Raw genomic sequence first — 17,356 nt, 5'->3', positions numbered from 1 at the left:
TTGCTTATCAAGGTAAGGGGAGTGAGAAACCTTGCTCGAGGGTGTTGGAATAATTGTTGGGTAGCAGGATTGGCCCCTAATCCCTTGCCTGATAGGAACAGGCACTTTATGAATGTTCTGTTGCATTCCTTGTGTGATGTTGAGTGTAAATATTTGTTTAATTTTGAAAATAAACAAGTTTTGATATGAATTAGAGTGCTCTGTGAGTTCCTGAGAAAACCCTATGAGAAACAGGCGAATTTCCAATGTTTTTTGTTTTACTTTCTGAGTTTTTTGTTGTGTTTCCTGATGATTACTGAGCATGAATGTATATTTAATTTTGAGTTTGAATATGTTTTGATAGGAATTAGAGTGCTCTTTGGAGATTATGTGAATATGATAAGACAATGTGAAAAGTGAATATGAGATATGAAATATGATGATATGTGACAATGAGACATGATATATGAGTAACTATGACAAGTAAAGTGATGAGTCCATGAAGTGTGAATGTGTGTGACATGCATCATGTGCATCTATGTGAAGGGTACGATATGGAGTACACCGTTAGGGAAGGCCCTCCTTGTGTAACAGCTTGGGGGAGTCTTGGGGGATAATGCAGTTTGGATGTCTCGATTCTGCCCATTTGTGAGCACGAGACGTAACTTGTGCATCTTCGCTATCCCGACCAGATCCTAGCAGTACATTCTTCTAGTTGAGAGTGTATGGGTAGCTCCCGACATGTACTCCTAGACTACCTTATGTGTGTTGTTTAGGAAGCACATCAGTGATATGTGATATGTGATTGGGGCCACATGCATGCATTTATGAGTCAAGTCCATGACATCATTACATGATAAATGAGTGTGCATGTGATACCGATTGTGTATGTGTATTGTTTACATGTGATTTGTGCTTGTGACTTGTATTATGTTTGTTGTGTGTGTGTTGTCTAACCTTTATTTCTGCACCTGAACCTGAGTGAGATGTTTCTCACTCCCTTGTTTGCTCTATATGTATTTTTATTGTGTTGCAGGTGATCATCAACATGAGGATGTTGGTGATGAGGCTTAGACTTCAATTGGGAGTGCTCTGATAGGATATGTGACATCGGGGCATAGTTAGGACTAGTTTAGGACTTTAGTTTCTTTCTTGTTTGGAAAACCTTTAACTTTATTTCTTTTGTAATTTCCGCAAGTGAACTATTATTATGTATGTGAATGTGAATCCTTTACCTATTTGCTAATTGAGAAAGTTTTTATTCATTCAAATTTTATCTTACAATTATTGTGTATTATGTCGGGGTAGAGGGTGTCACACATTTACGTCATCTCTTGTTTTATCTTTTCCAATATTATTTTTATATACAAAAGAACCAAAATATTATTGCAAGTCTCTCATAAAAGGAGGACTCTTGCAAGATGCTTTGCATCGGTCCAAAGCAGATGAGTTTTCTTGCTTTTAGGGTTTGAAACCTTCTAAAATCCATTCTATTATACAAAATATAGAATCTACTTAAAGATATGATAGGAATTAACCATCGAAAACATGCACATGATTGAATCAAAGTTTTATTCAAAATTTCAAATTTAAAATCCTAGCTTCCCTTACCAATGGTTGAGAAACAATTAAAGTACCATGTCATTGAGGAATTTAATTTTATAAACACAATTTTTTTATTGATTGATATGAGATCTATTTTAAGTGGTGATAAAAATAAATAAATAAATCTATGAGAGCGCAAATATATGCGCGTTGTAAATCTAAAGTAAAAATGGATTTGTCTAAACAAGCTTATCTAGAAGCACTTTTACAAGAAAAAAAATGAAGAGAAAAATTAAAACAAATTTTTTCATAAGTTAAAACTAATTTTTACATAAATAAAAAACAAGATTTTGAAAAATTAATAAGAGAGTTTTTACAAATTAATTTATAAAAAATATAATTTTTTTCTTTATATTTTATCTCCTTTAAGTATTTTTAAAGTAATTTATCTAAACATACTCAATATTATATCAATATAAAGACATGTATGTGAAACTTGTAACGATCCAGCAGGTCACTATAATTGTTACAGTTTAGCAACAACGCAACAAAGAAAAATAAAACAACATATAACTAGTCTAGGGATATCATGTAACATGAGTTAAATCTCATGCACGCAAATATATGTAAAGAGAAGAAAGCTAACAAGTCCTATACATATATACAATACATATACAACAGTTAACACTATACACAAAAGGATCTTTAAGTCATCGATCGAGCATCTATACAAGATGTGACTACATCAGAGTAGCCATAGCAAAATCAAGCCGTCATTAACATGACTAACTGTCATCTACACAAGTCATCCTGTTAATCTTGTTTTGCTCCCATGAAGATTCATGATCATCATAGCCCCAACTATAAGAAAAACACTGGGTAAGCTTGTGAAAAGAGATCAATATATAAACACAATGTGAACATCAACTACACAACTATAACATTTCATCATATTTTTTCATTAGTTACAACATACACAACTTACAACATAGTTCAACAGAGTCAACTTCATTTTAGCAACATATTCAACATGAATAATAATAAACAACTGAATATGTCGTAATGCATATCAATTATAGAGATCTCCTACAACTGAGGTGAGCAGTTTAAGTGGCTAGACCTTATTGAATTACAACTGATAGTATAAACCAGAAATAATGGTTGATACTAAGACCAGAAACAACAGTTAGCATAAAACTAGAAACAATGACTAGCATAAGCTAAATTGATTTCTTAGGTTTTGCCACTTAAATTAGGAAGTCTAGTACTACTGTTAGGATAGAACAAATTAAATATGAGTCTATTATTCCATTAGTTTATAACATTAAGCCGCATATGAGATTAGCCTACCAATTACCCCCCAAGTACTACGTCCCTTCGATAATAGGTTAGAGACCAAGTCCCCAACCCGATATTTTACTTGATTAGTCACTTTGTATATGTATGTCTTAACCTTGCCCATATACAAAAAACATATAAAGTTTAGAGGGGACAAATGAAAACAACTTACCTATTCAAAGGCCAAGTCACCTACTAAAGGATTTTAACCGAACTCTCAAAGTACCATAAAGTATATCCTCATAGTGAGATATTCAATTTAAAAAATAATTTTACTCCCCTCTAATTTTTATGTATCTAGCGAAGACATGTATCTAACCCACATGTCAATAACTTATCAACTTAACATCATACAACTTTGCAACATATCCAACTTACAACATCTCACAATGTATACCACTTATTCATAAATCATCTTACATCTTAACAACATAAATATCATCATATAGTATATCAACTTACAACTTAATAATATATATATATATATATATATATATATATATATATATATATATATATATATATATATTCATCATCGTTCAACATATCATCTTACAACTTATCAATATAACATCATCAATCATGCATCAACTTACAACGTATAGTTTCATCGCCATACCCCATCATACATATAACTTATTCATTGTCATTTAACCATAAAACGTATTCAAAAAAGAAAACTTTTATCATGAAACTCGCACTCAACTCCACTTAAGGGCCACTCAGTGCCATTAAGGAAAGGGACTCCCTGTCTCGCCCACATCCAACACCATCCAACCGGCGCTCGGCATGGTTATGTAAGGACCCTTGGGACCTCACATTCTGCATGACAACAACCCATGTTTGGCCTCACACCAACCTGAGACGATTTTATTTCCTCATATTCAACCTCATTCAAACTACGTCTGACACTAGTTCAGCCTAAGACATTCTCTCTCCCCACGTCAATCTTGTATCCAACATGAGTAGCACAAAGTGCCACTAATTGAACCATGCCCAATGCCTTGAAGGTGTGCAGTCCTAGAGTTATGTAAAACTAAAAAATCATCCAATTTACCTAAAATTCAACCAATTTCCAACATGAATTGTATAAAACAACATGCAAACATCATGAACAACTCAAAAACCACCTCATTTACAACATGCAACCATGATCAACCAAGATACAACATTTCCACTTATACACCACTTTAAGAGCTAAAAACTCAAACAAGCCACATTTCATGCATCTTCATCAGAATCAACCACACTTGGGTGATTCTAGACAACAACAAACCACACGCTACATAGATCATTCAAGTCACAAACCTCTATTACCTCTTGTAGAACCAAATCAATAAGAGGAGAAGAGGAAGAAAATGGCCTTGTACAAATCAACAAGGACAAGTGGAGAGGATTGACTCAAAGTTCAAAGAACTTCTCACTAGATTTTCTCTCTAGGTTTATGAAAACTTAAGTCCTAAGACTCACAATTTAATAAAACTCTTTTATATCTTTTTGAGCTAATCCAAGTTATCTCTAATTTAATTACTTTAAAGACCAATTTAACTCATAAAGTCTCCTACCTCTAAAATTCTAATACATCACTGGAACAAGAAGTAATTTAAACAATTAAAACTCATACAAAACTCTGTTTCCCATTACCCACATTATGAAGAATCCTCCACCACGTTATAATAATTAAAAAGTGAAATAAATTAGAACCGTCAGCTTAAGAGGGGCATCTGATTCGGTGTTTTATTCTTTTAGAAATTTTCATCTTAATACAATAATACACGGAATAAACGAGAAACCAAAACGACATCTCTAATGCTTAATTATATTATTTTAAGCGGTTCCTGGAAATAATTTTTTTGCTTTTTTAGTGAAAATAATTTTCTTCAACTCAAAGTATGTCACTCCGAATCATTCAAGAAGCTGACTCCGCCTCCCAAAACACCATGTTCTTCTCAGCTAGTTGATATTTGAATATGCACAAGTTTTGTTTGAGAAGTGTTACTATTATGTAAGTTCTAGCTTTATACAATCAAGGAAAATAATATTTTTTCTTTTAATGTTATTGAAGTTGATTTTTATCAAAATGCTGATATAAAGTGACTCAACATTTATTTTCATTAATTAAATGTTAAAATTTGATTAATTGAAAATATCACTTTATCTTTAAAATAAGTTGACATATATGATGAGAGTGAGTTATACATTTTAGTTATTTGTAATATTTAAAAATGAAAATTGATTTGATTTATTTTCTAAAATACTCACTATTAAAGATAAGTTTTTCAATAAATCTTACACATTTTTTAAATTAAATACTTTTTATAAAAATTTGTAATATGTTTTTAAATTAATATTTAAGTCAAATTCTTCTTTCATTTTCGTTGGAAAATAAACAAGTTACGCATTGGTTATTTAGTTTCTCTAAATTAATCTTATGTAGTTTGCAATGTTTTTTTAATATAAAAGAGAATGAAGTTTTCACATTTTCGAATTATGCACGAATTTTTGTAAAAGGAAACGTGAAATCATTGTCACAAAATTGACATGTACTTAATTATCAAATCATACTTCAACCCCTTTAACATACAAAATATTTTTAATGGAAGGTAAGAGAAATTTATAAACCTTATGTATACCATAAATATTTCCTGTTGGTTCCTCTAAAGGCAATTGTTTATTCCTCAAAAGGTTCTAAACATAAACATTTATCCTATTATTTGTCATTAGCAACCCTTGTCGATATACCATTTGGATCTCATTCTTATGCTAAGGAGAGATGTAACAAATAATTTGAGACTTAATTAATATTCAAAACTTTCTATGTTTTCTCATATCGATTCTAGTAGTGGTCATGACAAACTTATGTATTATTTAATAATTAGAATATCCGAAAATTACATGTTTATATATACAACAAAAACAAGAAGAATAACTAATAAATCATTGATCCGAGTGATATTAGACGCGATTCCTTTAAGTAAGGATTTAAGTTCAAATCTTATGTGAAAAAAATGTGATAAAAAGAGAAGATTTTATTAAATATAATCATTTAAATTTATAGATAGAAATTTATCATCCATAAAGTCAATAAATATTTCATACTAATAATATACATGTATATCACGAATTAAATTAACACCATTCCTTTAATCTCTTTGAATCGTGGAATGTAATCAAATTTCATCCTAAGATAAAATTTGAAATCTTTTCTTTATCTCCAAATACTAGTATTGGCGGTAAGTTGGTTACTTTTGATTTCATACACCCCTCTATATCATCAATATTCGACTTATCACTATCGCACTCACATCCCATCCTCATTAATTTTGTAACTATATGGTGTGAAGAAAGGAGCATAAAAAAGTATAGTGTAAAATAATCATATCTGTAAATCCACACCTAACCCGCTTTGCGAAGTTAAATAATAACCTTATAACATCTTCCGAGCCTCACAGCATGGTGTTACATGATTAGCTAGATACCCACAAGTTGGACCATCACAATATTTTTATCATCCAAGTCATATGAAGATTAATATTGGAACTATAATAATTGTAAATTACCTAATAATTTATCCACAAGTTGGGTTGAAATTGTCGAGTTCAACTTATGTATGCTCCCTTCACCCTCAAGAAAAGAGAACCTGAAGGCATTGGATTAAATCTATGGAATTTCTGATTCTTCCCGCTACCAGAAATTTCCAAGTTTAGGTAACATTATGTTAAAAAGACGAATAAAGATGGAGAATAACATTCTAAAGCATCTTTTAAAGGGTCACTTACTCCATAAGCTTTCTATGATGCTTTCTCCTTTTCCTCTTTAATTGTTTCAGCTTATTTACTATTGACTACTGTCCTTACTTCCATACTGGCTCGATATTCTTCAACCGAGTTGATATAGATAAAGTCAAATTACTGAATGCATATGACTCATATAATGTTAAGTTTTCAAACAAGGGCCAAGTGGTCTTTAACCAGAAAATTTAAATCTTAAATCCTAAATTACTGAATGCATATGACTCATATAATGTTAAGTTTTCAAACAAGGGCCAAGTGGTCTTTAACCAGAAAATTTAAATCTTAAATCCTAAATACTAAACATGACTCATAATGTGAAGTTTCCAAACAAGGGCAAAGTGGTCTTTGACCAGAAAATTTTAAGTTATGGAAGAAAGACAAGAGAATCTATAAAAATAGGCAGCGATTATGTGCAAGTCTACACTTATTTTTATTCTAAAAGACTATCTTTGTCCTCTCAAGTCTACCTTTACAAAGTTGAAGAATTTTAACAAGTGGGCTTTTCTTATCTTTACTTTAATTATCAAAGCGTTTACATAAAGCACATAATTGTGGACTGGAATGTTCCTCTAGCACAGATAGAAAGCACATTGAATTTATTCATTAATAAACATTTTTATTTTTAATGAGTTCCCCTTAATTTTTCTATATGCATAAATGAATAATATTCTATATAATGGGAATATCAGTGAAGATTGCCTTTACCAAAGTAACCTCCTTTGGAGGCGGAATACTGCATAAACACAAAAAGGTGACAGAAAGTTTGCCTTGAAGCGCGTTGACATGTTTGATGAAGATTAAAGTTAGAAAATTGATAAGTTAATTTTTTAAAATTCTTTCAAAAATTAAGTTGATAAAATTAGGCGATTATTGTTCTAAATTAAACTAAAACAAAACTCCAATATATTCATGCATCCGATCGAACATGATAAAATCTCAATTGGGTGTTTCGAATTCACTCTGGAGTCTAAAACATCCCCCATAAGCACAATTTTATAAAGGCTCCAATTATTTTTTTAAAAGACTAGAGTATATTTTCGGTCATTAAAAATATGAGTTTTTTTTGTTTGTTTAATCTTTATTTAAATTTCAATTTTTATGTCATTAAAATCACGAAATACATTTGTTTAAAATTAAACTAGAGACCAATTTTTTTCAAAAGGAATATCTTAAAAAGAGTAGCCGAAAGCATATTTGGACCAAAATTAAAACACAGTGTGAATAAGCAACAGAGGAGTGGAACCTTTAAATGATACCTCCTTTCAAGTTTCATGTTAGTGCCATAAAGATAACAAAACTTAACTCTCACATCTCTATTTCGGCATCAACCAAATAAAAAAGAAATAAAAAAAAAATCTCTATTTTGTAGAGGTCCAATTAAAGCAAATCTTTCTCCAATTTCCAAGTGCTGCTATTCCAAGTACTTGTGCTAGTTCTCATCTTCATTAGCAAATCACTACACTTGCTCAATTGTGAAAGACACATAGAAGTTGCAGCAATAATATTCCATTCACCACACGACACATGAACGTAGAGGTTGAGCATCAAGAAGAAATTTGAGAGGTGAATTTTCCAATTCCAAAGTCTGCAACACTATGAGTTCTTCTCAAGCAGCAGCAAAGCCAAACCAAGAGGACTACAAGTTGAAGGACACAAAGCCAGAACTTGGAGAGCGTTGGCCACATGGAGGGCAACGTGGAGGGAGTGGTTGGATCTACAGTGAGAGAGCCACAAGCACTTATGACTTGGTGGAGCAAATGTTCTACCTCTATGTTCGCGTTGTGAAGGCCAAGGACCTTCCACCAAACCCTGTCACCAGCAACATTGACCCTTATGTTGAGGTCAAGGTTGGTAACTACAAGGGCAAAACAAGGCACTTTGAGAAGAAGACCAACCCTGAGTGGAAGCAGGTTTTTGCATTCTCAAAGGAGAAGATTCAGTCCTCGGTTGTTGAGGTTTTTGTGAGGGACAAAGATATGGTGGCTAGAGATGAGTACATTGGGAAAGTGGAGTTTGACATGCATGAAGTTCCAACAAGGGTTCCCCCAGATAGCCCTTTAGCTCCTCAGTGGTATAGGTTGGAGAATCTGAGAGGGGAAACAAGGAGTAGAGGAGAAATCATGCTTGCTGTTTGGATGGGGACACAAGCTGATGAAGCATTTCCTGAGGCATGGCATTCAGATTCAGCTTCAGTTAAGGGAGAGGGTGTTTATAATATAAGGTCAAAGGTTTATGTTAATCCTAAATTATGGTATCTCAGGGTTAATGTGATTGAAGCTCAAGATGTTGAGCCTAATGACAAAAGCCAGCCACCCCAAGTTTTTGTTAAGGGTCAAGTTGGACAGCAAGTGCTTAAAACTAAGTTGTGTCCAACAAAAACACCAAACCCAATGTGGAATGAGGATTTGGTGTTTGTCGCAGCAGAACCCTTTGAGGAACAGCTTGTGCTAACAGTGGAGAATAAGGCCTCTCCCGGGAAAGATGAGGTTGTGGCTAAAATAAGTTTGCAACTTAACAAGTTTGAGATTCGTTTGGATCACCGACCAGTGCACTCACATTGGTACAACCTTGAGAGGTTTGGCTTTGGTGTGTTGGAGGGTGACAAGAGGAATGAGACAAAGTTCTCGAGTAGGATTCACCTAAGGGTGTGTCTTGAGGGTGCTTATCATGTGCTGGATGAATCCACAATGTATATTAGTGACACAAGGCCAACTGCTAGACAGCTTTGGAAGCAACCAATTGGGATTCTTGAAGTGGGGATATTGAGTGCTCAAGGGCTCCAATCTATGAAGACAAACAATGGTAAAGGTTCAACAGATGCATATTGTGTGGCCAAGTATGGTCAGAAATGGGTGAGAACTAGGACAATCACCGAGAGCTTCAATCCAAAGTGGAATGAGCAATACACATGGGAAGTGTATGACCCTTGCACTGTCATAACTTTTGGGGTCTTTGACAACAGCCATTTGGGAGGATCTCAGCAAGGAAGTGGAGCCAAAGTTGACTCAAGAATTGGCAAGGTGAGGATTCGTTTGTCTACATTGGAAATGGATAGGATCTACACTAACTCATACCCTCTACTTGTTCTGAAACCCTCTGGATTGAAGAAGATGGGAGAACTTCAATTGGCTATTCGTTTCACATGTCTCTCCATGGCTCACATAATCTACCTTTATGGACACCCTTTGTTGCCAAAGATGCATTACTTGCATCCATTCACTGTGAACCAGTTAGACAGTTTGAGGTACCAAGCTATGAACATTGTGGCAGTTAGGCTTGGAAGGGCAGAACCACCTCTTAGGAAAGAGGTTGTGGAGTACATGCTTGATGTGGACTCTCACATATGGAGCATGAGAAGAAGCAAGGCCAATTTCTTCAGAATTGTGTCACTCTTTTCAGGTGCAATATCTATGAGTAAGTGGCTAGGTGAGGTGGAAAAGTGGAAGAATCCAGTGACCACAATCCTAGTGCATGTACTCTTTTTCATCTTGATATGCTACCCTGAATTGATCCTCCCCACCATGTTCCTCTACATGTTTCTCATTGGAATATGGAACTTCAGGTATAGACCAAGGCACCCTCCTCACATGGACACAAAGCTTTCTTGGGCAGAAGCAGCACACCCTGATGAACTTGATGAAGAGTTCGACACTTTTCCCACCTCAAAGGCTCAGGATGTGATCAGAATGAGGTATGATAGGCTCAGGAGTGTGGCGGGGAGAATACAAACTGTGGTTGGAGACATTGCAACTCAAGGTGAGAGGTTTCATGCATTGCTCAGTTGGAGAGACCCAAGAGCCACAAGCCTATTTGTGATTTTCTGCCTCGTTACTGCTGTGGCTTTGTATGTGACACCTTTCAAGGTTGTGGCTTCAGTTGGTGGCATTTTCTGGCTTAGGCACCCCAGGTTTAGAAGCAAGCTACCATCTGTGCCTAGTAATTTCTTCAAGAGGTTGCCATCTCGTGCTGATGGCATGCTTTAAGTCTCCAAATGAATCATAGAGAAGAGATGTCTTTGTGTTGTGTTATTGTATTGTTGATTTTTATACTTTTTGTTTAGTGCAGAGTTACCTTGGGTTTTCATCTTGTCAGAAAATTTTTAATTCTTGTGCTATATGGGACTGCCATTCACAATAAAGCTAAATACCAACCAGCATCATTTTCCTCTATTATTGATTTTGTTACTGTTACATGCAATGATTTATAAACTCAATAGTGTTGTTCACTTCATATGTGAACGTGGGTCAAATCCTCTTGTCTATTGAGGTGATTACTCAAAACCAAAAACGAAGAAATTCATACGAAAGAACTTTCAATAATTAAAATTTTATTTCGAGTCTAATCTACACATCATAGAAGTGACGTAATAATAAAATTATAAATATGACAAAAAATTTATGTTGAATGTTGTTTTAATTGACATAAAAAGTACTTTCTATGTTAAGAAAATCAACATCTATCATAAAATATGTTGGGATGATCAACTTTGTAATTGATCCCATCCTTTTTTTGATGGATGTTGACTCACTTAACATAGAAAGAATTACTATTAGGGGTCAAATCGTGAACTTAGAAAGAATTACATTCAATTTCTTTCTCTCTAGCAGTCATGGTCTACTCTCTTGCTCTCACCTTCCTTCTTGACTCGGTTCCAATGTCCTAACTCTACAATGATGTCAACAAATCCAACCACAACCACTACTACAACCCACAACCAGTGCTAGGTTTTTTTTTTTTTTTTTTTTTGTTCTTATTTTTTTATAAGCAAATAAAATTTCAATACTTAATGGAAAATGAACATTAGCACAAGGGATTCTAAGTTTATGATGAAGAGTCCAATACACTGAACCTACTAAGTAAAAACAAAGAGTGAAAAGCAATTGTTCTTGATAAAAAAAATTGTGTAGAACAAAAGAAATATTGTCTAGTTGAACCCATGTCTTAACCTACTTAGTACAATTATATCCTCGTAAAAACTCGGCTATATAATTCCAACATCACCCTTTATCCACTCTAAAAACAAGAATTTGACAAAAAAAAAAAAAAAAAAAAAAACTCCATCGTTACCAGGATATGGATGTGAGGAGTAATTTTACAAAGCTAGCAATAAAGATACATGTTAGAGGATTGTTGCACCATTATAAAAAGGACAGAGAGTTTCTACCAATGGAAACAATTATCTAAGACCGAGATTGTACCCTTGTAAAATCCAACAACATGGTGGAAACAAAAGGGTCTTAAGAGAGAACAATTTTGTTATGTAACAACCACATGGACCATGTCATTGCATGCCAAATTAATGACCAAATATTTTTTTTCTGTTTTGCCTTCAATCATCCTATCATGTTGAGTAAAGTGTTTCATACTAGTGTGTGTTAGAACAACATCAAAATTGTCCCACCCGTATATATACAAATGAAAAACAATATGATTGATGTCTTCTTGTTGTTTTTTTACAGAAGGGACACAATGTGAGACTTGCATCATTCAACACTCATTTATTGAACAAAGCTTTCTCTGTTGGAAACAAGAGAATACCTTCACTGTATTTGGCATTGGACATCTCCACAACATTTTGAACTGTGTTGAATTATTAGTGCAAATTTGTGGATATTGCACCTAATTGACTATAAGATTATATGTGGATTTTGTTATAGAGTCCCCTTGTTTTCCACTATCCATACCAAGTAATCAGTTTTGTCCTTGCTTAATTGAATGGTATCTACCATATTTGTCTAATCTAATAGTAGTGTTTTTTTCCCAAATGAACACCTCTCTCCTTCATGATCATCTCCACTTCCAAATATTTCTTACCCACTCCCCTAATTCTGCAATGTTTACATCCTTATTTTGAGAAAAAAGAAAAAGTCTTGGAAATGCATCTTTGAGAGAAACGGACCCTAACCAAGTGTCATGCAAAATATTGGTTTGTTCTCCATTTCTTACTTTCCTTTTCACATTGTTAGAGAACCACATTGGAGCAATGTTAGGTTGACTTTCTATTTTGGTTAAGTCCAACCACCACCATGACATTAATTTGTAGTTCCTATTTTCTATAGTATCTTTGTCCAATGGCCCATATCTATGGTTAAGTATTTTGTACTAAGCTACATTTTTAGCATGAGACATCTTCATTTGCACTTTATGAGTAAGTTGAGGTTAAACATTTATAGATTCTTCACTCCCAAACTACCTTTCTACTTTGGGAGACAAACTGTTTCCCATCTCACCCAAGCAATTTTATTGTTTTCTACTACTCCACCCCATAGGAAAGAATGTTTTTTGGTTCTTATTAGATTCTTCTTTGGTTCAAAGCTAACTTTGTATCTATATTATTGTTTTTTTAAATATTGGATGCATGATATGTCAAATCTTAACGATGTTGAGGTTTTGTGATAATGCATATAATGTGTTTGGTGAAATGCCAGAATAAAATTGGATGTTGATATGAGGTGGTTTTGTGTTGAATTGGTGGCTGTTAGATTATGGTTTGAGCTAAATAGTGAACTAATTCATTATATCGAGGTTGTTTTATTGATCTTTTTAGTTGGCAACTTAAGTTGTATGGAGGTTTTTTTTTTTTTTTTTTTTTTTGAATTGGTTAAATTAGATAATAACTTGTATTAAAGCTGATTTGGAGGCTATGTACGAGACTTTTGATATCTTTGTTGGGGTCATTAAGTTGATGGACTATTTAGATAAATCCATATATAACTTTATTTAGGTAGATTATAGGTTAGAAAACTAAGCTAAAATTATACGTCATGAGAAGTTTATTATAATCCAAGAAAAATAATAGACACCCATAACACAGTTAAATAAACTGAAAATTTATTATGAGTATATATAATTACAATATAACTTAGATATATTTTAGGTAGGTACTAATATATATTAAAAATTAATAATTATAAGATATAAATTAAGATAAATGAAATTAGAATGCAAATTAACTTAAAAATTGAATTAAAATATAAGTGAATTAGAATATAAATATAAAAAATTATTTTAAAGATAATATTTGTCTTTTAAACTAACATGACTTATGTTAGTTTTTTTAATAGACATATGGTTGATGCATCCAATACTCCACCTCCACCTCCCCCTCCTCCTCCTCTTCTTCCTCTTCCTTTTCATTTAGAAGGTGAAGAATAGAGTCAATAAAGTCAACCCATACCAAGAAAAGGATTAGACAATCAGTGTCTTTGAAGGACTTGACTGCTAGCCGTAACAATTGGGAGAAGAAGTACATTAACATTGATATGTGGATGGGGATTGCTTTTAGGTCGAGAAAAAAAAAGTTTTACAACTTTGTTGCCTTTGTAATACCCCAATTTTCAAAAAGGTTATTATTATTATTATTATTATTATTAGATGGTATTTGGTCATAATTATTTTAATAATTATAGAAGAATATTATTTTGTACGTTTTAAATAATTATTATTTTGGACAATTTTTTTGTACGTATTAAATAAGTATTTTTATTAGCATTTTTAAATAAATATTTATATGTTTTAAGAGAAGGTTGATTTTATATGATATTTTGTTATTGAAATTATATTATTATATTTAGGGTCAGAAGTATATTATTATTATAGAGAAAAAATATTTTATAATATACATGTATTTATTTTATTTAATTATTTTGAGGAAAATTAGAAGTGGGTTAGAAGAGAAGGAAAATGGGTTGGGTTGACCCAGTCCAATGGATTAATTTTAAGAAAGGAGTCAGGTGGTGTTAACCCTATCTGCCTCATTTGCGTTCTGAAGGGTTAGGGAAAAAATGAGGAGAAACAAAGAGCTCTAAGGAAGAGTACACAAGAACGATCTTAGATCACACCAAGACCATTCATCTTCTGCTCATCCAGGTACGGGGGAGATGGGTTTCTTCATATGTGAATATAGGGGTGTTCGGGTAGTGAGGGCAATCCCTAAATCCCTCTAGGAACTCTATTTAAAATTCTGAACGATTATTTGTGCAATCGATGTTCTAAATTCTTAATTCATTTGGAAGAACTTATTTCTTGAATTGTCTTTGAATTCCATTGGGGCTTTCTTGTTAATTCTTTATCCTTAAATTTGATGACTTGAATTTTATGTGTTAAGAAGAGTTTAGATTTTTTTTTTGTAAAACCAATGGAAACCAATTTTTGAGGCTTGAGATGTGTATGGATTGATTTGGAACGTATGAAGAATATAAATGGAGTTAAACTGAACCAACGAGGTGTAGAAGTAGTGAAAATTGGTAAAAACCTTGTTGAAACTCGTAAAACGCAGGTTTAATTTCACATAGGGGAGTCTGGGTAGAGATTTGGGCGCTCAGCGCCAGTTTTGGGCGTCGGGCGTCGGGACCCCGACATACGTTTGTAATTTTGCGATATCTTTCTGTGTAGTTATCCAAATCGAGTGTCGTTTATTTTGTTAGAAACTAGACATCTGGGGCTACCATTTAGACACAAGAATAGTGTACAAATATTAATATTTGATCAAGTTATGTGAGTTGCAATTTGAGCCTTCCAATCTGTGTGCGAACCACAACATCAATCTTTGTGATCCCTGAATGGTAACCTAAACGACTTTATTAGGATTTGTGTTCTTCATGAAAGTTGTAGATATTGATGTTAGGATTCTAATGGAGTTGGGATCACTTAGAAAGGATATGTATATCTCGAGTTATGGTTAAATTATTAACTGAATGTCATAGATATTGTGATGTGTGTGAAGAATTATGTGAAATTTGTGGTCTATGATGTTGATAACTTAATGATAGGTACCTAGCATGTGAGGATGATATTGCATGGATTGTTATTGACATGTGATGATGTTATATAATGGAGATGCATTAATTATGAGTTACGTGGGATGCATGAGTTGCATGAGACTTATGAGTTGCATGTGGTGCTTGAGAAGCCAGACGTGGCTATATTGCATTGGACCCTGGGCCCAGAGAGGGGTTGAGACAGGGGGGACCATGACGGGAGGCATTCCATGCGTGGGCCGTTGGGTGTTTAACTGCGCAGCTCACTGGCCACAGAGGGTTTAACGGTGGGTGGATTGCCTTTGCACGGGCCGCTGGGTGTTTAACCGTGCAACATACCGGCCCTGGGAGGGTGTGAGAACGGTATGCCCGCATTGACAACAACTAAGGGAATTGACGAGGTACGCCCATTGTGCGGAGTGCCAAGTTGAGACTCTTAGGAGAGGAGATGTGTATGAGCATATAGTGAGTATGTGTATGAAAGCTTGTATGATTGAAAAAAAATGATGTTTGGTAATTATATGAGATGTATTTGTTGTTTATATTTAATGATATTTTGGTGCACGGCGTGGGGTGGGAATTGGGTTGCTCTATGTTCATATATGATGTTATCTATCTCTCACCGTCTTGTTTTTATGTGGTTTTCTTTTAGGTGAAGATGAAGACACTCATAGTGTTGAGTTCTAAAGGGAAAGGGTTCTGCTTTGATAGGATGGGACATTGGGGCATGAATTTAGGATGCTTTAGTTATGAATTGTTATTTGTCGTTTGAGGAGACTTATTTTTAGGAGTTTTATATTCACCTTATATTTGTAAATTCTGGATCCCTTTCATTTTTCTTTAGAGACCTCGATAATTTTCTTTTAAGAGTAAAACTTTATTATTATTATTATTATTATTTCTATTTATTTCAAGACTTGTGAACCTATGAGTTTTTATTAAAATATGTGGACCCTTCTTGATGTTATATTTATTGAATTATTCTTATTGTTGTTACTTATCTATTATGGGGTAGAAGGGTGTCACAGCCTTGACTAGTAAAGGCAAGATTAGTATATTACCTAGTTGGAACCATGTTCCATGAAGTGTGAAGAATAAAAAACACCAGACTATCACAATATGAAACATTAATATTATATACATATCTTATTATAATTTCTTTCCTTAATTATATTTATGGATTGTTATTCATTGTTATAGATCTTTTAAGATTGTAAGGGCTTACCTAAGTAGCTCGAAAAAAGTTTCAATATATTGTTCCAAAAGTAAGTCAAATGCCAAACTTAATACTTAATTACAAATTCAAATATTTTCTTATTATATATATATATATATATATATATATATATATATTTACATTCTAGTGCTTACACCAACCGAGTAATCATAGATATTGTTACCACGTGATGAAGCTCATGATCACCTTTATTTCTGAGAAACATTAGGAAGTGCATGGAGGGATATATATATATATATCAATTGAATTATTTTAATTAACTTTTATTATTTAATTATCAACTAATATTTAACTTATTTTCCTTTTTAATTTTTAGGTGTCCAAATATCTAATTCCATTAATATATAAGTTGAATGAAATTCGCATGGACAACTTGTTTAGAATTTATATAAACTCCTTTTAATGGTTTAGTTGATGTATAATTAGTTTATAATAATAAGTTTGCATGTATGAACCTAAAATTGTTTGACATTCATTCTATGTTATTAACATAGTGATTTCATATAAATTATTGTTCTTTGAGTGCTAATTTATATATAAGACATTCCTTTATTTTATTATTGTTGTTTAGGTGTCAATTTGAGATATATCATTTATTATATAGGGTTGCATTGAACTGGACAATCTCACTAGTACAAAAGACCCTTTTTACATCGGGTATTTGAAGCCTTTTACGTCGAAAAAACATCAGACGTTAATACAGG

General features: G+C 33.2%; 1 protein-coding gene across 2 annotated transcripts; it reads left to right on the top strand.

Moving 5' to 3' along the window:
• The first annotated feature begins 7,927 nt into the window (after positions 1 to 7,927).
• Positions 7,928 to 10,825, top strand: FTIP1 (C2 calcium/lipid-binding plant phosphoribosyltransferase family protein). 2 transcript variants are annotated; one of them, XM_020348611.3, is made up of 2 exons: positions 7,928 to 10,055; positions 10,219 to 10,476. In XM_020348611.3, the coding sequence occupies exons 1-2, from the start codon at positions 8,252 to 8,254 to the stop codon at positions 10,335 to 10,337; spliced, it is 1,923 nt and encodes a 640-aa protein (XP_020204200.1). In that variant the 5' UTR covers positions 7,928 to 8,251; the 3' UTR covers positions 10,338 to 10,476. The 2 variants fall into 2 exon arrangements, with proteins under 2 accessions (XP_020204200.1, XP_020204192.1); XM_020348603.3 differs by having other exon boundaries at positions 7,931 to 10,825.
• Positions 10,826 to 17,356: the final 6,531 nt, after the last annotated feature.

Source organism: Cajanus cajan, chromosome 7 (assembly GCF_000230855.2).
Source record: "Cajanus cajan strain Asha chromosome 7, NIPB_CcT2T_4, whole genome shotgun sequence".
In the NCBI taxonomy this organism is placed as follows: Eukaryota; Viridiplantae; Streptophyta; class Magnoliopsida; order Fabales; family Fabaceae; genus Cajanus; species Cajanus cajan.
This window is presented reverse-complemented; position numbering and strand designations above follow the sequence as displayed.